General features: G+C 40.2%; 1 protein-coding gene and 1 long non-coding RNA gene across 18 annotated transcripts in view; one reads left to right on the top strand and one right to left on the bottom strand.

The window, feature by feature from the left end:
• LOC310881596 overlaps nucleotides 1-22,300 on the bottom strand; it is an 83,730-nt gene that overhangs the window by 18,645 nt on the left and 42,785 nt on the right. Inside the window, exon 3 of one of the 2 annotated variants that reach the window (XR_014572464.1) lies at nucleotides 11,486-21,217. The exons of the other annotated variant lie outside the window; for it this stretch is intronic. This is a non-coding gene — a long non-coding RNA (uncharacterized lncRNA). Of the gene's footprint in view, nucleotides 1-11,485; nucleotides 21,218-22,300 lie in introns of those variants that run through there. 2 annotated transcript variants of the gene reach the window in all.
• The window catches only part of EBF1 (EBF transcription factor 1), a 312,296-nt gene that overhangs the window by 259,640 nt on the left and 30,356 nt on the right, over nucleotides 1-22,300 (top strand). For 8 of the 16 annotated variants that reach the window (XM_083799058.1, XM_083799062.1, XM_083799055.1 and 5 more), the window contains 4 exons: nucleotides 293-358; nucleotides 960-1,137; nucleotides 2,659-2,838; nucleotides 5,559-5,753. In XM_083799058.1, coding sequence (XP_083655184.1) covers nucleotides 293-358; nucleotides 960-1,137; nucleotides 2,659-2,838; nucleotides 5,559-5,753 — 619 coding nt within the window. Of the gene's footprint in view, nucleotides 1-292; nucleotides 359-959; nucleotides 1,138-2,658; nucleotides 2,839-5,558; nucleotides 5,754-6,119; nucleotides 6,189-11,185; nucleotides 14,363-22,300 lie in introns of those variants that run through there. The other 8 variants (XM_083799054.1, XM_083799053.1, XM_083799052.1 and 5 more) reach the window with 3 other exon arrangements.

Below are 22,300 nucleotides of genomic sequence, written 5' to 3'. Positions count from 1 at the left end.
AGATGGTAGAGACAATTGAGTGATGTATTTTATTTTGCAGCACCAATGATTCTCACCTTTTGACTTGATTAAGCGTGTGTGTGAATAGGATGAACTAGTGATTTAACACCATTGAGTGGTTGCTGAGTGTTGTTAAAATTAAGGTCTACGTGGTGGGAGGAAAAAAAAACAACAAAAAAAACCCACAAAACACAGTGCAACTGATAGAACAATATAAAAGATTCTAATATTTGTTTTCCCCCACAAGGAGTTTATTGAACTCAGAGGAACACATCTGTTTTTATATTGACAGGAAGTAATACTTAAGAGGGCTGCTGATTTAGTAGAAGCACTCTATGGTATGCCACATAATAACCAGGTAAATGCATTCTACTTCAGCAATTCTAAAACATGGCTATTTCTTAGATGTATAGATAGATCAGGGGCTAAAGGTATATGATACTATAATGAGAGACAAGAATAAATACATAGGGCAATGCCATATCTGGAATGGGGTTTAGTTTGCTTGCTTTCTTTTTAAAGTATGTGAATTTAGTGCTTGCAGAAGCAACGTTATTAACCCTGGGGGCATTTGCCCACTGTCACCAGAGACTGTATAATATGGGCAATGATATGCATTACTTCTTGCCACCAGTGATGTTTCAGTCTTACCTTAAAGATATTTTAGCTTTAAGATGGAGTAAGCCTAGGCTTCAGTCCCATTCTGCCTATTTGTTTTGTTATACAGAAATGTGGCCACTGGGACTGAAGCTTCCAACTCTCTTACCACAGTTGTCAGGATTTATCACGAAGGAAGCAGATCTATAAGCATCAGCTATCAGTCAGCTAGCTGGTTTAGAAAGAAAAACATCTAGTTTTTCCTTTGGATGGGGAAATGTTTTATTTTAGTACGTAAGTAAAGGTTTGTCAGAGTAGACTTGGTAACTGTTTTATTCTTTTTTACCCTTCTTGTCCCCTAGGAAATAATCCTGAAAAGAGCAGCAGATATCGCAGAAGCACTCTACAGTGTCCCCCGCAACCACAACCAGCTCCCCGCCCTTGCTAACACGTCAGTCCACGCAGGAATGATGGGAGTGAATTCCTTTAGTGGTCAACTAGCTGTCAATGTTTCCGAAGCCTCACAGGCCACCAATCAGGGTCAGGAGAAGACGCGTCTTCCTCTCTTTTTGAACCTTTTCTGATAGAAGTCAGGCAAACACACAGAGAAGTGAAAGCGTGATGGTTCAAAACTGAATGCAAGAAGTACATCCAGACAGACACCATTGTACCTGCATGCAGAAACTTCGAATTACTCAGTACTGTCATGAGATAGGGCTTTCTTTAGTGACTTCAGCCCCAGTTCCGGAAAAGCACTTATGCATATATCAGATCACTTTCTGTCTGCTCAGAATAACACTTGCACTTGTGTTTAAATCCTACTAGTTTGAAAAGAATTTCTATGAACCTGAACATGTACTTAAGCATGTACTTACATATTTTCCTGAATATGGATGACAGATGACCTCTGAGTCTGGGCCTTATATAGTATTTCTTTATAACACAAAAGTATCACATCATTCTTTTTTGATTTGGTTTTGCAAGAGACATTATATTGGCACTATTTTTTTTTTTCAGATTTGAGATTTTTCTAAATTTTGAAGTGGGCAAAAATAGAAATATTTACAAAGACATTTTCAGAGCTTCCCTCATTTTTAAAATAGAGCATTTTTCACTTTACATAAAATCAAATCAGTATTGTTTTAATTTTTATAGTTAAAAAAGTGACAAACATCTTTTTAAAAAAATCTTTGCATTTTTCACTCTCCTTTGCTCAGCTCCTTTTATTACAAAACTTAAAATCCATTTTAATGATAAAGTAGTAGAAGGAGTCTGCTTTTCAGAAGGGCAGAAAAAATTATTTTGCATTATACTAAAAAATAGAAATGATTTTCAGATCATAATATTTTATGGATGTACTATGCAATAGGAAGAGAAGTTTATATTTCATCTTCCAGGAGTGAAGATACATTTTGTATTCCTGTGCTTCTGGAAACAAATCCTCATTTTTGGGTATTTGGATATGAGTTTCTCCAAACATCATTTCCAGAATTAGGTAGAAATTCAAATTTTAACTTGGAGCCAAATTTGGTCATTTTCTACCAACACAGTGATCAGACTAGGATAAGAAGACCTAGGATTTTCCACTACTTTGAGAAATTTACCCTGTGTTTTCTAAAGTGTGCTGTAGCATCTAATTTGAGATGCATTAAATGAGAGAAATCAGAAGACATTTAACAGAAATCACATGCTTTTAACGTACCTTAACTCAGTACGTACCGCTAACTTTGAAAGCATAGGCCATGTTTACTCCATCTCCTACAAACAGCTCTTTTAGAGCGAGTATTCCAAGAATACCCAATGGTCGTCTTTCCTTGAAGGAACAGGTTGCCAGTGAAGGCTGTAGCCTTCCTCCTCCCTCTTTGAGTTCCCACAAGCAATGACCCAGGCAGTGAGGGATCACAATTTGGGTTACTTGGTGGTAGCAGTGGTCAGTCCTGCCCCTCCCTGTGCACACCGTGGCTGTGTTAGTAGCCCCAAATTACTTGCTTGTAGCTGTTTGTTTAAGAAATTGCTCTTGGGCTAACACCAATTTCTAAATGTATTCCCTCCCCACAAAAGGTTTTACTCGCAACTCAAGCAGCGTGTCACCTCATGGCTATGTGCCAAGCACCACCCCTCAGCAGACAAATTATAACTCTGTCACAACAAGCATGAATGGCTATGGGAATGCTGGAATGTCAAATTTAGGCGGTTCTCCAACCTTCCTGAATGGATCTGCTGCCAATTCTCCCTATGCCAGTGAGTATTATATGATTCTTCTGTATTTGTACATTTTCATTACAAGGAGTTGGTGACTTTTCTGTAATACTCAATATTTAGTTTCTATTCTGAGCACTTGAAACAGAGCTTGGACCTTTCTCTCCTCCCCTTTCTCTCCCCCACTGGCCTTTGAAGCACTTTGAAGACATTGGTGTTGCCAGCAATGTGTTTTTATATTTTGTTGTTATTATTTTGGAAGTCTCATAAGGGCTGAAAAAGAATAACGCTTCTCATGATTTGGGCTGATAGTTTCATAACTTACCTTGCACTCTGTAAATACGAAATGCTGTCTTCAACATTGCCAATTCTAGAAAGCAGGGATGGCATAATTGACTTAATTTCCATTGGAGTCGATCAAATATTATCGGTGCACGCTTTTTGTTGCAGTGAGTATGGAAAGAGGCTAAGCATATTTGCTGCAGGAAAAATAGTGTTTCCAACAGTAAGATATGAAGGACAGAAAAGTTTGCTATAATACTGGCACAGACTGACATTTCCATAAGCTGCATGATGATGTTTCCAAGACCTCTGAGCAAATAATGTGCTCATAACCTTTATACACATTATGAATTACTATTGGGCCTAATCTCGATTGCTTATATGCCATTTGCTTTGTAACTAGTATATTGACTTCACTGAGAACTTAATATTAGTAAAATGTGACAACGCCTCTTAGAGTTTGTATTTTAGTGACTGTACAGAGAATGTCATAAAGATTCAGGTCATACAAAACATATATCCCATGGCGTAAAGTGCTTATGTTCTACAGTCCCAGTTATAGAAATATTTATATGTAGGACTAACTTTCTGCATTATAATATTAAAGATGTTGTAACCTGTTTATATATATACATACATACATACACGTATATGTTTCTGTTGGTAAATGCCTATGAACCTTTCCTGCCACAGCTCAGTAGTCCCTATTCACATGAGAAAATGGAATGAATGGGACCTGCCCAATTCCTCTGACATTACTCATGTCGTATAACAGATTCCATAGACATCTGCAGAAAGCTACTAGCAGAATCAGGCCAGAAGGTCTTGTCATATAAAAAGGTTTATAGGCTGAGACCCTAGCATGGACAGGAGAAACAGTGCTGGACAAACCATAGTTTACACATCAAATCTTAAGTTTAGTGATGTAACAGCAATAATGAATGATTTTGAATTGTGTTGCTAGAGTTCAGAATTAAAAAGGAGTAGTAACTCTGATCAAAAAAATTACCTCCAAAGCTTCTTAGCTGCCACAAATTTAGAATAAAATATTTACCCATGTAACTAGTACTTATAACTTAAGAATTGCTAACCAGTTATTATTTTGTACTCTAATAATAATGTAACAAATAATGTTGCAGAGTACCTTACTTACTTATTAAGTTGAATTTACTGTCATAGAATTTGCACTCTCTGAATTCATAATATAACATGATTGATGAGACATCTCTTTTTGGAAGCAGATGCCAGTGATGCATTTAAAATACTCAAGCAGTGTATAATTCCATATTTATGAACAAAGTCCTCTTTAGAATAGCACTTCACTTCCCAGCCCTGGTTCTTTATTCTAGTTATATTTTGGGAGGTTTTCTTGGTAGATCTGTCATTCTGCTAATGCCTAATCCATTGAATCAGAAAATGCTTCAATCATGACCTGAAAATTAAAAGGTGGCATTCTTAATTAAATCAATAAACTAATTGCTGTATAGTAGCAATTCAATTTAGGTGCTTTGATTGCTCTCCCTTAGCAAGTACTTCCAGACATAGAGTGACTTCAGACTAAGATTGTATCTGTCAGACTGTGAAACTTTGAACATTTAATTTCCATTAATTGATTTCCTCAGTGTTAACAAATATGATATGAGATTCTCAAAAAAGAACTTAAATAGGGTGATTTTTATCTACATAAATGCAAATAAAATAATAATGCAAAGCCCAGATGATATGAATTTTACTCTATAATACGTAATTATTCATAGCCCCATCTTCTATATATGCGGTTTCTAAACAGGACAAAGAGTGAAAACACGGGATTTACTAATTACTTTTTTTTTTTTTTTTAATCAAAGAGGGGAAGTCAGCAGTGCGGTCTGAAAATAAAAGGAGTTGGTTTTATTTTCATGAAAACACACTTAAAATCTCAATAATAAGTACACGAACTAAAGCTCTTTATTGCATCGTATAGTAAAATAAGATTTTAAGGGTGTCTCTACCTTGTGCAGGGTGTCTGAAACCCTGTAGGTCTTTCTGCACCCATCTTCCAGCAAGTACTGCTCAAAATGCTGACTTTGGAGGCTGGTTAAAAACTTTCCACATTAAAAATTCCAGATCCAGATTTGTACTTTAACCACTCTCCTCACCCATCAGTTTTCTAATCCCTCAGTTACCTGCACAATCTGGATTCCTTCTTATTCACTTGTTCTGACCAGGGCAATGGCTGATGCCAAACCTTAGAATAATCGTTGCATTGACGGAGAATTAAGGGAGTCCTTGAGAGCACTTAGAGGGAAAAAAAAAAAAAGTGTGCTTCCTGCAGTGACCAATCACACTTTGTAAGCAACCAGAACTCTAACTGCAGTAAAAGTCTTGGCCCTTTGAAATTAGACTTAGTACATCCAAGAAGCAGGATTAATTTGTTCCTATGGCAGTGCTGACTTTCTAATACTAAGGTATGCCTTTTGGGGGGTCTTATTTTCCTTTAGTTGTGCCATCAAGTCCAACAATGGCCTCCTCCACTAGCCTCCCCTCAAACTGTAGCAGTTCGTCTGGGATTTTCTCCTTCTCACCAGCCAACATGGTCTCAGCGGTGAAACAGAAGAGTGCTTTTGCGCCTGTTGTGAGACCGCAAACATCTCCTCCACCCACCTGCACCAGCACCAACGGCAACAGCCTGCAAGGTAAGTGAAACCAGCTCTGGAGCATAGAAGGCTGCTCTGAGAACCGTAAGTTCCCAGTGCCTTGCGAGGCTCTAAGCGACATTGAGTTTTCCAAGGGGAGAGGAGACAATGGAGGATCCCTGGTGGCCTCTGTCCTAAAGTTTCCTCCCCAAAAGAGTAACTGGACTCCATCACCAGCCCACCTAGTACCTTGCAGGTGTTTGGCAACCACCCTACCTCTAACTCGACTAATACTGATGAATTGGGAGGCTGTGTCTCTTAAAGCACAGACCTACTGTTATGATAAAAACAAGTAATATTTCAGCTTACTAATACCATCCTTTTTCTTTCTTTCCTCTCTTATTCCCTGTTGTCGTCCATTATCAGACCAGTCTTTTGTGGACTCTAGCAAGTACTCCACTGCAGGGTCTCTCCAGGGGCTGGCCTTCTCCTGAAGTACGTCACTCAATCTTCCCTTCCTTTTTTTCCTTTGTCATAGTACACTTGTGCAGAGATCCTACTGAGAGCAAATAGACCGTTACAGAGCTTGGCACAAACCTTTGCCTTTCATAAATAGAAGACACATTACAAACCAACAGCAGCATTTTCCAGTTTAACTCATACCAGGGCAAATATTAGTTAGCACTGATTAATGTACTTCTGTGCCAATTAATTTCCACAAATGATGCAGGGCATCTTTGAAAGCCTCTTCAAATGTTGGTAGTAAGGGGCTGCTCCTTTTCTACATCCCTTCCCCTCTTGTTACAAAGTATTCCGGCATTAGCACCTAAATCCATTCTGGAGCATTGACGCAGGGAGTGGCAGACAAAAGCTTGTCAAACTGAGGATGCTGCAAAGACCAGCACTGCCCATTTCATTGTTTGGTTCAGCCTATTTTCCAACACTGTGCCTAAACCTTTCTGTATAATTACCTCACTGTGCATTAGTGTGCTGAGAGAGATGTTTTCATGCTCACTTAGACCAAGGAGTTTTCTTAAGCAGATGCAGCCAGCTGCCTCCAGAGGTGGGAAAGATTTTGTGGTATGAATTGTGCTTCCCCCAGACCTGACGTCTATTTTCCTTTCCACGTGCCTGCGCAAATTATCCAAAGAGCACTGAGCAGGGAACAAATCCTTCATTTTTAAAGCTGTGTTTGGGAGGAGCTGCACAGAGCAGGGGGAGGATGGCTCCACAGACTCCACGTGTCACTCTACAGCCTCTGAAAAGATAGACACTGGGCTTGCAGGCATAATGCTGATAGCACTGTTACCGCTGAAAAATCTATATGCAGGCAGAGCACAAGGAGTTCATTCATAAAAGCTGGGATCCATTGTGACTGAAGGGAAGCATTGTCCTCAGTGCATTTTACACTGATGAATTGGAAGGATGAATCCTTGGAGATGTATGCATGCACACAAGCACACACAGAAATTGTGAAAATACTGGGAAAAGATAAACAGCACTTGGGTGCCTTCAGTAAGAATTGCTATAAATACAGACTGCATCAAGAGTCATACACAACAAAGTTTTCAGATGAGCTGTGGTGTTTAGAATACAAATTTTTATGTGTTTTAAAAATTCGGTACTGCTGACATGCTACAGATGTTCAAGGCAGCAGCTAAAAATGTTTTGCCTCTAAATTAAAAATAAAAAAGGAGGTAAGAGTTGACTGCCAGAAGCTTTTGAACATATTAATGTTTTTGTCATCTCTTCAACTTGTCCCAGTATGCAGTTGAGGTTAGAGAGAAAAAGCAAGTAACAGGAGAAGGTTTTTTCAAGCACTGTTTTTCCTTTCACAAGACACAGAATTCCCAGATTCCGCCTACTGGGTTATGGAAAGCAATTATGGAATAAGCTGAGTGCCGGATGCAACTGGGGCTTGCTGATTGCTTCCTCATTATGTCACATCCAGATCTGTAATGCCCAGAAACCACACAGATCTGAGTGTTTCCCCTAATTTTTATTTAGCAATTCAGTTTTTATAATAGGAATGAGCCACCAAGAGATGGTTCATTTTTAGGTCATTGCTGAACTTCTTGGTGAGTTAAAGACATACAGCCTTTAGCCCCATGCCTTCTGACACCACCCGAGGCTTGTAATAATGACTCAGAAATGCACTGCCTGTTGTGCCTTATTGCTTAAATAAACAACCTTGTATAAGGAGGCTGTCTTATCTCTCTTGGGCTTCTGGATACATCAGAAAGCAATCAAGCTTTCTTTATGTAGCTCAGATATCAGCAGAACTCACTAAAACAACAGCTAGGCTTATCTGTTGTTCTCTTTGCCATGCAATTTTGTAAAACTCAAAATACATTATTTCTGTAATTTGCTAGTGGCAAATAGAAATTAGTGTATGATAAAAGAAATAATGCCCATTGGTGAGAGTTTTTCTAGTCTCTGCCCTCTCTTTTTGGAGGTGTTGTGATCTCATACCTACAGTGTTTCCCACTGCTATCTCTGTTTTCAGGATCAATAACAAGCTACAGCTGAGAGAATTTGCATGACTAGATGTAGCACTTATGGAATAAAAGTAGAGTGATATAAATGAAGACTTGGAAAGAATGGAAATATCAAGGCTTTTAGGCAGAAAAGAGATCGTTTTGTCATTTGCCTTGTAATTTAATTCAGAATTTCAGAGCTCTTCAAAGGCAATAATGCTTTGAAAAAATGAGCTAAGATCTGCATCTGTACTGGTTACTTCCAATGGCAAAAGGTGCACGGCTGATATGTAGCTGTGGGAAAATATCTAAGTCATGAAGGGGGGAATTGCAGTAATGTCACCTTTGGTTGGGATCCTACAGAGTAGACAGCTATGTTGTCTCAAGAGAGAGGCGATTCTTGGCCACATTTTGGTGAAATTGATTTGGTTTTAATGAATCTTTTAGCTTGAGATTTTTTTGGTTGTTGTTGGAATAATATTTTGACATTTTCTGAAGTATATGCAATTTTTCTAAAGCAAAACAACATTTTGTTTTAAAGTTTCACTAAATTTAGAATTTAGAGGTATGAAAAGGACAACATGTTGAAGTAGTGTGAACAGAGGATTGATTAGCCATCTGATTCTGTTCAGTTGCACTCATCACATACAGGAAGACTCTATCCATTCCCATCTGCTTAACTCCTTACATATCTGAGCAGTAAAGGAAGGAGCACTGTTCTTGGCAGTGCTCTTCTCTGTGCTGTAACGTACATCTCTGATGTCCAAGCACTGCTGTTCCACCTCAGTGTTCTACTAAGCAAGTGCCATCCTGAAATCTGCAAGTGATTTTTTAATAGGGATAAAACTTATCCACAGGTAAGACACAGAAGCAAATCAAATTACTCAATGTAATACAGTGAGCTAGAAGAACTGGGACCACAACCTGTGACTCAGGTCCCTGCCCATGTCCCTTTCTTTCATTCATACAGGGAAAATTACACTCTCACCTTTAGCTGTGGGTGACTGCCTCATAGGGCTGCCACAAGCATAATTACAGTCTTGTTGACTGTACCCATTGCTGTCATTGCCTATTTTATTGATGCCTTGGATGTCGGCAGATGTCCATGGACCAGGATCCATACCCTGGCCTACAGTGTAAGGATCCCAGGAGCAGAGCAGGGAGCAACTGAGTACCAAAACAGTGAGAGCATTGCCTGACTTGGGTTTGCTTCATTTTCAGTCACGCATAACAAGGGGAAAGCCTACTTGTGAGCATTCAGGGCTTGTTATGTGAGATGCTCTTGAAACAAAATCTTTTTGGGATTTATTTGTTTATTTATTTTTAACAAAGCTGTTTTTGTTTTATCCAGTGTTGATAAAATTGGCAAGGAATCTTAAAAAAAAAAAAAAAAACACACCAAAAAACCACCCTATGTCAGTAAATGCTATATAACTCACTTGAATGTCTTCTTGTAGGGCATAAACAACTTAACTCACCTCTCTATCCCTTTTATCTTAATTTCCAGCACCTTGAAGAGCCCTTATGTGGAGTGAAAACAATCAGTATAGTGATTCCATATAAAAATGTTGCGGAATAATAAATTCAGGAATCGAAATTCTGCTGTATACTTGCAACATGTCACCTCTGAGGATGGCCTGCTGCAAACATGTGGATGTGTTTTGCATTCTCGCCTTCTCTCATTTTATTTCATTTAATCAGTGCAGTTTACTCGAGCTGTTCTCCCCTTGCTGATTAGACTTGTAATTCTTGCACATATGGTGGTGTTTGTGGAGAAAACATTTCCCTCCTCTCCCCCTCCAACCCCAAATCTGTGAGCCTTTTACTTTGGCTCTGTTCTTATCAAATAATTGCAGCTGTAATTAAAGCACAATGAATCAGCACCAGTCACAGGGCTGAGTTCTTCCTTAAGAAATTACATGTCCAGATGTCTGAGATGGCAGTCAGTTCTAGCATTTAAATAATGTGCCCATGAAGTGCCGCCAACCTGAAGGCAAATCTGTTTTATACCTTTTTGCAAATAACCATACAACTGGTGTTTTAAAGATGCGTTGTTGTTACAGCTTTCATCGTTAACTTACAGGACTACCTCCTGTAATGATGTGCTTGCTCACAGTGTGTCACTCGGACACTCCAGACCAACCTGGAGGTCAAGCTAGGTGGAAGATTTTACCTATTGACTTTTAATAAATGTCTCTTCTTTAAGAGAGGTGGTGGTTCCAGAGAAACTGAGGTTAGAAAGCTTATCAAAGGAATACTGATGATGCTATTTAGCCAACAAAAGAGAGGACATTCTAAATTAACATTAACGTACTATTCATTTAATGTAGTTGGTGAAATATGCTGCAAGTGTAATAAAACCATGAGCTGCTGGTCTGCAAAGCCATCAGTTAGTTAAGGGCATATTTCTGCTTCAACTTAAAAATGGATTTGAGGGCTTAAGTCCTTTTCTGAGCACCTGGAAATGCATACACAAGTCTCAGGGCTGAACAGCGAACTAGTAAGAGAAAACTGGCATAGGAAAATGAACCACTGTTACTCTGCCTAATGCAACAAACATACTGCCAGATCTGTAACACTTGTGGCTTATGGGACTTCAGCCATTTGCTCATATGTAGAGCAAGTACTTTTCTTTTTAAAAAATAATAGAATGCGTGGCAATGGCTGGGACAGGTTTAAGTCTCCTGAACATTTTGAGATTTTGAAACTAAAATCAGAAAATTAAGTTGGGGGATGATTCTCACATCAGGCGAACCGCATTTACTCTGCAAGAAGGTCACTGATTTCAGCAGAGCAATTTACAACATTTTCCAATCAGAATGAGGCTTCCTGGGATTAATGTGCATGTAGTTGTCTTTACTGCATCATACTTACATGTAAATTTAATTCACAGTATGGCCATTTATGTTGCTAGTAAATGTTTAAAAATGCTGAGGATTTTAAAAGTTGCTTCAGAATGCACAAAAGTAACTCTTTTCCCCCTCTCTCTCCTCCCCTCTCCTCTCCTTATGACAGCTATATCTGGCATGATTGTTCCCCCCATGTGAAAGAATTGCCTTGAAGAATTTTATTAATGAAGAGGTTGAATTCTGCTTCAGAGAGAATCTGATACAAGTCCCAGAGTGGAACTTTTTACTCAGGCCTTTTTAAAAATAAAAAAGAAATAAAGAAGAATCTTACAATAACTGCGGATTTTTAAACAAAAAAAAATCACCATCCTTGCAAGTACTGAAATTAACAATCTGCAATTGCAAGGTGTTGATTCAAGCTGTCCATCCCAAATAACTGGGAGATATATTTATTGTATGTTGATTAAAAAAAAAAAATCCACCTTTTTTTGTTTAGTTTTGTTTTGTTTTTGTTTTCTGGGGTTGGGGGCTTGCTTTTTTTTTTTTTTTTAAAGGCTTGATTTAACTCAATACCATTTGTCTTTTATAAATCATCCAATTACGCGAGGGACACTAGCAATGGAACTCCACATTTTTAATTTATGAATTTTTTTAAAGCCGTGTAAAGAAAAATGAAGTGGTGTCAGTTACATACAAGTCTGTATGGGACAGAATAGAAGTGCCAGTTAGTTTTTCGTAGAAGAATTATGGCCATTTAATTAAGGGTCGGCTCATACAGGTTGCTTATCCAGTGGTGATTTGCTAATACGATGCATTTTTAATGTTCTCATTAAATAGATATCACTCCCTAGAAAGCTGGTATTTTTGGATGGTGAGGGCAGGATGAGGGGTGGGATTCGTAACATCTGTCTTTACTATTGGGCTAAATAAGTGTGTAAATAATGCAACAAAAAAAGTTGCTGAAAGATTAGGTAAGGACACAAATAACAAACACATTTCCTCTTGAGCTCAGAATCCAGTTCCTCTAGATATACTGCTAAAACTGCAGGATTAGATTATCATGGCTCTCTTTAGTTTATATATCAGACTCTCCAAATGAGTGGCCTTCCTGAAGTTTAGTGTTGCCGGAGCTGTGCATAAAATGCCATTTAAATTTTGCACAGCCATCACAAGACACAGACTGTGGCCATCACCCAAAGAGTGTTTTTGTCATACCCTGGTTCCTCTTGATCTATTTTTATGGGGCAGAATGAGAAAAGGTTCATCTGCAGTTCTGTATCCTCCCAATGTAAAAGCACACATTTTTGTCACCTTCCTGCTAGGACTGGTCCTGTATCGGTCGACCCTCTCAGTTTGTATCATAATATATTAAGCAACAGGTAACTGCTTTTGAATAGTCAAATGAAAACACAAGTTTGGGGCATGGGGGGGTGGGGCTGTTAGGAAGATTTCAAATCAAAACCATAGCTTCTGTTTTACAAAAAAATTTGCTATCATTACCTGGGAAGTGTTCTTAAAAACTATTAGTCAGAGAGGCAGCAAAGCTCTGAAGATACATTACCTGATATTTTTTCTTTGCTGTTGTGTTTTGTATGTAGTTATAAATACTGTAGATTTTTGTGATTTTTTGCCAAAGTTGTTGTTCTATTTATACATTTTAATGTCTTAAGACAGTTTTTCAATATCACAATAAAGAATTTTACTGCATATTTTGCAAAAAGAGCTCACTACCTTTAGCTTGCACATACTTGCAAAATTAATTAAAGAAAAAAAAAGCTTTTTGTTTCCTGGGGTTTCTTTTTTGTTTGTTTGTTTTAAAGGGGATTTTGTAAAATATCCATATAAATAATGTATTTATCTTTGGAATTTGTACATTGCTTTTTTCCCCTACCCCAGTTTATTTTATTGTGTATGTTTGCTATGTGAAAAGTGCTGATTTGTTTGGTCATTCACCGTTGTATTAGCTGTTCAAATGTGATTTTAAAACATTTCATTTATAGTTTTTTTTTTTTAGTATTGTTTAAAATCATGCTTCCATTTTTTTAATTTCCACCCAAAAGCCATTGTCTATTTTTGTATTATTTGTAAGTTAAGAAGTTTTTTCCAATATATGGCAAAAGGTAGCATATTATTCTTGTAGCATTTAGTTATGTAGATTTAAAAAAAATGTATCCTTTGCTTTTGAAGCTTAACAAAAACTAATGCTGTTTTACTCTATTAATATGCATGGGATTTCTCCTCTTTGGAGTGACGCATTTTTGTGCATTAAATATGGGGAGAAACTTCATAGAACTCAATGAAAATACTTTCTTTCTTAAGTCTGCTTGTATATTTCTCTGTCTTTCACATAAATATAAACCAGCAGATTGGATGCCTTAACAATGCAAATCATATTCATTTCACTTGTACATTGTACTGTGCACCAGAACTGTCAATCATCACTAACATTCTAAGAAAAAAAAAAAAAGGAATTGAAAAGCACAAAAGAACTGTTTTGTTACCTTAAAACAATATAACTTTTTTCTAGTCGAGCAAGAAATCATTTACAACGATGCTGCAACTGTGCATGCTTCCTGTATGAATTTTGCAATGGTTTTCACTAGAACGTCGCAGTGTGATCTTTTAGGGGAAGGGAAAAAAACAGGATTTTTTTTTCATGGTGAGAAAATAAAAGGAGAAAAAACTGGAAAATGTGAGAGACATCAGTTTATTGCTTCTGTGTATTCCAAGCAATTATTCTAATTCACATAGTAAGCAACAGCACGACAATGTAATCAAATTTAAAGCCATATTTTGTCCAGTGACACCATCAATTACTCTTGTAGAGCTCCACTCAAAGTCATAGCGATTTTAACACCAGTGTTAGCCATCTATGTTTGTAGTCTTCTGCACCAGTGTCCAAAGATCCTTTGACAATGTGCATAATTTTGTTTTGTTGCAGCTATTTATAGTGATCTGATGAATGGGACTTTATAAAAATTCCCCTGCACCACCCTTATCTTTTACAAAGTAAAAGATGCAGCTGTTTACAGAATATGGCTTTAAGTGGAAACGTCCAGATTTCAGTTTTAAAAAGGTGAAGCTTCACAATGACTGGATTGCATAACGTATGCCTATTTCCTCACAGTTGTACTAGGATGCAGCTAAAATGAAGTCATCTCTGAAACTACTAACCTTTCACCTTCTTATCTAAATCTTTTTGAATAGACACACACACTGTACAGTTCTATTGTTAGAGAAACTAACTACTGTAGAGATTGTTATAATTTTTTTGCAGAAATTCAAGCTGTAAAAACTTTTCAACTTTCACAATATTTAATTAAAGTTACTTCCTGTCTGTGAATACAGCTCCTAGTTGTGTGTTTATTTTTCTACTTCTGCTGGCTAGTAGATGAGAAAAACTAAAATGTAGAAGCCAAAGGCTACAGAGTTGTCTTTCTGAAATTAAGGAGAAGCAGAACTTCTTGGAATTTCATGGTGAAACACTGCAAATACTGGTGCTCTGAAACTCCTCTTACTATGTCACTAATAGATGTCAAAGGATGCTGGCACATAATGCTGTATGTTCACCCTGATATCATTATTATTACTAATTCTTTTTTTTTTTTTTTTTTTTTTAAATTCTATCAATTGCTTGAAGAGCTCACCTATATTTCTAGTGGCTTTCAGGAGCACATCTAGTGCTCTAGTGCATACCCAACTGCAAAGAGCTGGCTGCCTGAACACAGTGATAATGAAGTACAAGACAAAGGTATATTAGATGTACTGCCAGATACCCAGGGAGATTCAAGTTTTCATCCTGGTATCATTTAAGTTAACAGTAACACTTCCTTAGGGACTCAGGGCCAGGTCTTCAGTGACCGAGACCTCATGGCCAGCTCCAATAAGTGCATCAAAGTATGTTGAGCTGTAACAAGCTCCTTGACCATGAAGGAAGCTCCTGTAAACCGTATCTGTGCTACTGCCGTTCCTAAATGATACATCCATCATCCACTAGACTGGCTCTAGGTGTTTAATTTTTTTCTTATACTCCTCTAGTAGGGGAGGATGATAAGAATTTTTATTTCTGAGGTGAGGAAGGTTGACACACTGGCATTCAGCTAGGCCTCAAGGTTGGCTGTTGTACAGAAGACTTTAGAGACAGCTGAAAACTTTTAAATGCCATGCATAATGCAAGGCTATGAGCATTGTTTTGGTAGGAATATTGATGTTGAGATTTCAGCTTAAATTAAATTAAAATTTACTTACAAAATTTAAATTCGCTACAAATGTAAGCAGCTGCAAGTGGTTTCTTGCAATGTAAAGTTTTGGCTGCCTCTTCAATATTAGCAAATCCAACCCAGTAGTTGCTAGCGAAAAGAGAGCTGTTGGCCTGTTACTTATTCTGTCCACACAAGAGATCTGTGTCTTCTGCCTGAGATAATTCTTCTAGTTCTCGTTCAGACGGTGTGAATATTGGTAGGCATCACTGCAGCCAAGGGCTCTCTGAGTGCTTGGTGCACTGTTAAAAAATAAAAATAAAAATGTTAGGTCACATGTGGCTAAAAAGCAGTCTGAAAAATGTGGGATGTAATATTAGGCAACCTGTTCTAGGTTACATAATGGTTCTCTGTCTGGAACCAGATTTCTGCTTCAGCCTTTTGGATCCTATGAGAATTTGCCTGGCAGTGGGATTGGTTGTATTTTTGTATGGGAATGCCTCTAATTTTTTATTTAGTTTAAAGAAACCTCAGCAAAAGAAGCTCCCTCACTGTTAGCTTCCTGGCCTTGTCTGTGTGTCTGTTTATTCCCTTTGGAGCCCTTCTCTGTATCTACGGGCTCATGCCACAGCTGCTTCACGTAATCATTTACATAATTCTGCTTAGCATCAAGTCCGTGTATCTTCTGCCATTTCATGGATTAGCTGAAGACATACTTCATGTTATACACTTGATTGCCTCAGCTCCTTTCTGTTTTCTGCCCCTTGTTCACCGGTCCTCTTGTTCAAACCAGGCTTCTGTTCTAATAATTGCCTGGAGGCCCCAGCTCAGCTCCAGACACCGCCTGTTTTACAGGACAGTAGTTTTAGAAGAGTTTTATCAAAGGCGTCATTGCGCAGGCTTTTTCAGGAACACATCCACTGCATCTTATGGGCATTTAGCTCGTTTACCCTCGTCACCTTATTAGGGAAGCTGTCACTGAAACTTGGTCCTCTGGTGCACGGCAAACGTTACACACTTGGTCATGCACCTGAATATCTGCTCATCCGCTCTCCTGTGTTATACCTCCTGTTTAGACACACAGCAAACAAATGCTGCCACTGGCAGTTTTCACTTTGCTGGGCTAAGCAAGACAAATTCTAGCAGTCTTGTCTTCAGGAGACTTGCCCTCATTTTCTCGGAGAATCCGAAAAGTTTTTTTTTTTTTTTTTTTCCTTTCCACTTCCACTTCAAGCTGTCTTTTCCTCGCTTGGACCTGGGTGCATATTTCAGACAGAGAAGTGGGGAGTCCAAGAGGAGTGTCCATATCATCTCAAAGATGTGACCCTTTGATTTCTCAGCTCCAGCCACAATGACTTTATTTAAGCAACACTTTCTGCTTGCCTCTTCCTGCCTTCACAAGCACATTTCATTACCATGTGGTGACAAATACATGCAAAACCTAACTGTAAACATTCAGATTTCACCCTGTGCAATATGGGCACATCTCGGTGATGCTGTGAAGTGGTCTGACACCGGTGCTTGCTGGTGCTTGAGCAAGACATTTGGTCATTTTGTTTGCTGCCCACACACTGGTCACACTCTTTTGAGCCAGTGCCACCTCCTTGCCCACCTTTGTTGTGTCGTTTCCAACCCCCCAACCCCCTTTTCTCAATGGGATGCTGCCTGATTTGGGCCTCATTTATCTCCGTTTCCCCTATTTCCCAGAAAGATCTGGCTCTGGCATCCCTTTACCCCAGCATCTAATACTGATATTTCAGTAGGGCAGGTCAGGTCAATACTTTAGATAAATAAGTAATAATTCCAACCCTGCAACTCTGTTCTCTCTTCCTCTTCTTGGTGCCCTTGAGGATACAGCTAGCCCAGAGCTTATGGCATTGCTCCAACATGATTGGCAGGTCATGTGAAAGAGCACACATCTTTGAAAACTTTAATATAGTCATTCCAGCACTCGAATGCCGATGACTATCCAGGTCGCAGCCTAACAGCAGGGACTGCAACTCTAGGTGGCTTTTCTGTGTAGGCTTATAACAGGAGCAGCAAACACAGTGCTCTAACACATTTTTCCTTCCTATTTTCATTTAACTTTGACATAAATGTGAATGCATGTTTGACGATCTCACCTAAAAATATATTTAGATAATCACCAACTCCTTTCCTGAAACACAGAACAAAAAGTGTGCTATAGTTCCACTCCAGCCAAAGCCTGTTTTATATAAGAGGGAGTGAAATTGTTTGCTTTGTCACAGAAAGGGTAAAGTATATGAAGCTCTAATTCTCCCACATTTATTCATGTCAAATTTTGCCTTACACTGTAATCCCTTCGAAGGGATTCAGTGGGATTGCAGCTGGTATACCAGAGAGGCACCATGGCATGGTGGTTCACTGCAGCCTGGCAGCTCTTGACTATGCATGTGAGAGCAGGAAGGTCCAGTTATGTCTGTAGCTATACACAGGCGTGCTCTGAAGGGGCACAGGTTATCTGGTTGAGAATAACCTCAAGACAAATGTGCCAGTGACTGTGCTTTGTAGAAAGGCAACAGCTCAGGAGGCACAAAACTGCAGGGTGTGTGCGTGTTGGGGTGGGAAACTGTGTGAGCCAGTCACTCCATGCAAGAGCCATGACAAGCTCTGAAAAGCAAGCCTCGAGGCGAACCCTGGACATAAACGTTCACTTTTCTACAGTGTTTAGAGGAAAGGGGAGCTCAGACATTGTACCAGGCTCATCTGGAGGCTGTCATGCTGCAGCCTTTCCCCATGCTCTCCCAGACCCACGCTGCTCCCCCCAGCTTTGCATGGGGGGGGCCTGCCTGCTGCCCCTCTGCCTCCTTGCCTGCTACCCCTGCCACCAAGGGCTCTGCCTTCGGCCTCATTTCCATGGCATGTTGCTCATCATCAGCCTGCCCCAGGCACCGCCTAGCTCCCCACCGCGCCACCATTAACTTTGCCTTCAACCTCTGCTGCATCATTGCCTTCTCCTGAGGGTTCCCTATTTATACAGAGGGGGGGAAAATGCAGTTGCTGGGACTGGAAATATTTTGTTACCTTTTCCTACTTAAGTATGAGGCATTTTTATCTCTGCTCTCTGGAGACTTATGCTACAGTGGGACTGATTTTATCCACTTACTCAATGCACTTTAGTTCAATAATGATTACAGAACTTCTACATAATATATTAGGCATAGCTGATTTCCCAGGGTTTGTAGCCCTCTATCTCCCTAAGCATTTAAAAAGGAATCTCTCTATGATAGGTATGTTATGAATGATACACTCCTCAACAGTCATGATGTAAAAATAATAGCAGCAGTGGGCTGGGAAGGAAGAAGTGGCAAGCATTCGGCTGGAAAATGCTGAAGCCTGCGGATAATACAACTCAACACCAATGACTTGCTTTGTTCACTTTATCGCTGTTCGTTCACCCATCAGTGGTGCTTGAAATCTAAGGAATTGGGCAATCCAGGCCACGTTCACAAACCCCTCCCTCCTCTGCATTATCCAGACTGAAGATTTTGGCAATTCTCGGGCTCCATTCATGATTGTGTTCACCTGGTCTCTCTCACTTTTTTTTTTTTTTCTTTAAATGTGCCTTCAGCCAGGTTTAAGCTGAGCTCTTCAGCTTGTTCATCTGTGGATTCAGCAGCCCCAGATAGACACACTCAGCCCCGAGGTACCTAAAATGTTGTAGAAAATCTGCACGTTTGTTTGCTTCAATAGTAAAAGGAGTAGTGATATTTGTGGTCACGGTGCCCTTCACACATGAGTTTAGGTTGTGTGCCCCTGACCCCCCCTAAGCTTTCCTTGGCTCAAGGAGCTTTCTACCCACATTTCCACACCCACAAAGACTGCAAAGCTTCCCCATCCCGGGCTGATGGGCACAGAGGCTACCCCAGACACTAGTGCCCCATCTGCTTGTGTTGTTCTCTGCCTGCCCTCCCTGGCCCAGCTGCTCAGCATCCTCACTGTGATGGCAGAGGGCATCCAGCTCCTGCCCACGAAGGCCAAGACCTGCTTGTTCAAAGCCCATTCATTTGCCCTGAGGAGTTTCTCCACACTGGACAGACTGCCTTGAACGAAGGACCTTGCTCATCTTATCCTCGTCAGCCTCCCCAGTTGGTGGTGAAGGTGCTCTTTTTCTTTTTCTTTTTTTTTTTAAAAACATAAATCTACATTTTATTCAATTCTCCAACAATCTCTTAATTTCAGTGTTGGCTTTTGGCAGTGAGTGAGTTCCACAGGTTTGTAGCTGCTATTCCCTGATTTACCCCTTGAGCATGAGGCTGCATGGCTGCTTCAGCTGCTACCGGCAGCCCCCGTCTGTCCTCGAGGGGCCGGGGACAGACGGGGATGCTGCTGCCTCTCCTCCCGCCCGGCGCAGCTCTGATCACTGCTGCAGCCCCACAGTCGCCTGATTGACGTCAGGAAATAGCACAATGAAAGTTGCTACCAGCTAACAGCTGTTTCAACAGTTTTAATCGCAATGGGAGCCGTAAGATAAATAAATAAATAAAGCCGATGAAGTGACAAAACAAATGGCCTGGTATCGGAGACAGATTTGAAGCTTCTGGCTGCCTTCATGGAAGAGCAGCCTGCGAGCTCTCACACCCTCTCCCTCCCCACCCCAAATAATTAATTTATCACTTAGCAGTGCTGGGGCTCTCTGGAAGGCACTTGGAGATGGCGTTTGAAGGTGAATGGCAGCCCTGCAGAGTGGCTGACGGGGCTGGGGAAGGAAGCCGTTGACTGCTGGAGTCTACAGGTGAAGCGGCGAGACTGCGAGGGGATTGATGTCAACCATGAGCCAGCAAGCTGTACTTTGTTCCGCCCTCACAAATCACTGTTATGCCCTTTCTGCTTTAAACACTATGGATCAGCTATAACAACACTTGATATTTATTTTATTTCAACTATCACTCTGATTTGTCAGGTGTATTTTTTATGCACAGCAGGTGTACCCTAATGGGGTTAGGGAATAAACAGAAAATTGATGGGCTTACACACCCATTAGCTAATGGATTACTAAGCAAAAGGGACTCTGTTTAACCCCACTGCACTTAGCCCACTGTTAGGAGGAATGTTAAAGACTATAAGCTAACACTCAAATGTCTCTTCGTGGACCCAGGGGAAGAGAGCTCAAACTTTAATGCATCTCTTTTGATAGACAGGTGAATGAATGTGGCTATCATTATGCAATCACGCATCCCTGGAACTATTTATCAGCCGCACGGTGTGCCCCAGAAACCCCCGTGTGCTCCTGGCTGGCCAAGCTGCAAGCCTGTCACCGTGGCTTCAGAGGTGTATGGGAAGGGTCAAGCAGGAGGACATTGCCCCAGCCAGAGGGGCTTCCCACATCCCATTTGCACAGAGCATGCAGCAGACGCAGCGTGACTTCATGTCCCCATGCCCCTGCACTACACACCTGTTAGCAACAAGCTTTTTTGTGCACAGGCTGTGTTCCAGCAGCGGCTTTAATCAGTTATTTTAAGATAGATGTGGCTCGTTAGAATCAGAACAATGCAATTACTTCCCCTCCTCCCCTCTCTCCAAATCCCAGGATTTTATTGGCCTATTAATGGTTTGATTTGTTGTTGGTAGAAACAAGGAAGGATTCCAACTCATTGATCATATTATCCTACAGATATCCAGCAGAATAAATAAATGGGATAATAAAACCTAAACCATATGCACAAAGGTTATGTTTTCTAAATCCTTTAGTGTTCTGCATCATAGTTTATGTTCCCTTTCAACCATAAATACCCAGTTCAGTGCTGTACACGGCAGTTAAAAAAGGCCTGTAATATTAAAGTTTATCTTTGCAATCTTTCACCGTCTTTCTCGCATGGAAACAAGTCACAGAGAGTCTCACTGTCCACCCTCTGACATAGGTGTATAATCAAAAGCCAATTCAAAAGGAGCCTTCTGTAAATATCAACTTGATCCAGGCATATGCATGCTTTCCTTAGAGCACCAGCAGAGTCCTGCTGACTTCAGTGGGATGGCTCCTGTTTGAAGAAAAATAGATGCATGCGTGCAGGAGACGTGAAGGTCGAAGAATAAAAAATCAAGTGGGAATATAATTTTGTGTTGCTTTTCTCTAAGCAGGGACACAAGAACTCACAGCCATGGGGAAGCCAAGGTCCTTTTAGTTTCCTTTGTGCCTGCCTGTTCCTGGGATGCTTTCAAGTGCCCCTACATTTAGCTCTGGAGGCCCACCTGGTTAGAGGGCTGCCAAGGTCTACACAGACAATGCAGAGAGATGCAGGATCCTCTGACTGGGAGGGGAACATGGCACTGGTCATGGGCGCTCTGGGCTTTGCCTTATTGCTAAGCAGGTCTCTTCTTGCAGCTGGGGGAAAGTGCTCCAGGCACTTGAAAGACTAATGCTGAGCAATTTGGTCGGCTTCAACACACAACTCCTGATTTCCCCCTGAAGCCAGAAGTGAAATATCCTGCAAAATCTCAATGTTGTTAAAAAACGTGGAAAATACAACTATTTTATTGTCAGGAAGTCCTCACAGAGCTGTTACTAACTCCATGAAGGCAGAGAGCTGCTGAGCTCTTCTTGTTAATCTTTATAAAGGATTTTGAAAAAGGGACAGGATTGAAGAGCAGAATGCTGCTGCTAAGAGAAATTACCAAGGACACCACCAATGCCTGAGATGCCTTACAAAATGTCATGGATACAGTGGCAATGACAGAAGTCACTGGGACTTCAATAGGATCAAACCAGCAGCCCAGTTCTCTCCTTACTCTAGGGAGCAGTAGTCAAGTGTAAGTCTACCGATGCCCACTGTGGACAAACTTCTCAGTTATTAACTCAAAATGAAGCTCCAAATGTGTGATGTTGCTGAAGCAATGCAGGGATACAACTTTAGTTCTAGGATCAGTCTCTGGATTGGAGATGATTTAATTTATGCTGGAATTCATCAGCATCAGACTAACAGGCTGGAGCAGCATAGCAACAAGCTTGTTAATTACTAAGCAATTATTTTACTCAACTTTTAGACCAAGAGGATACCCAAAATATCCACATCTGTTTCATTTTGATTTCTTGTTGTTCCTTCCATGCTGTAGCTGAAGTTATT

The sequence above is a fragment of the Anser anser genome (genome assembly GCF_964211835.1).
Source record: "Anser anser genome assembly, chromosome: 14".
Classification (NCBI taxonomy): Eukaryota; Metazoa; Chordata; class Aves; order Anseriformes; family Anatidae; genus Anser; species Anser anser.
Note: the sequence above shows the minus strand (reverse complement) of the source record. Positions and strands in the feature narration are given on the sequence as shown.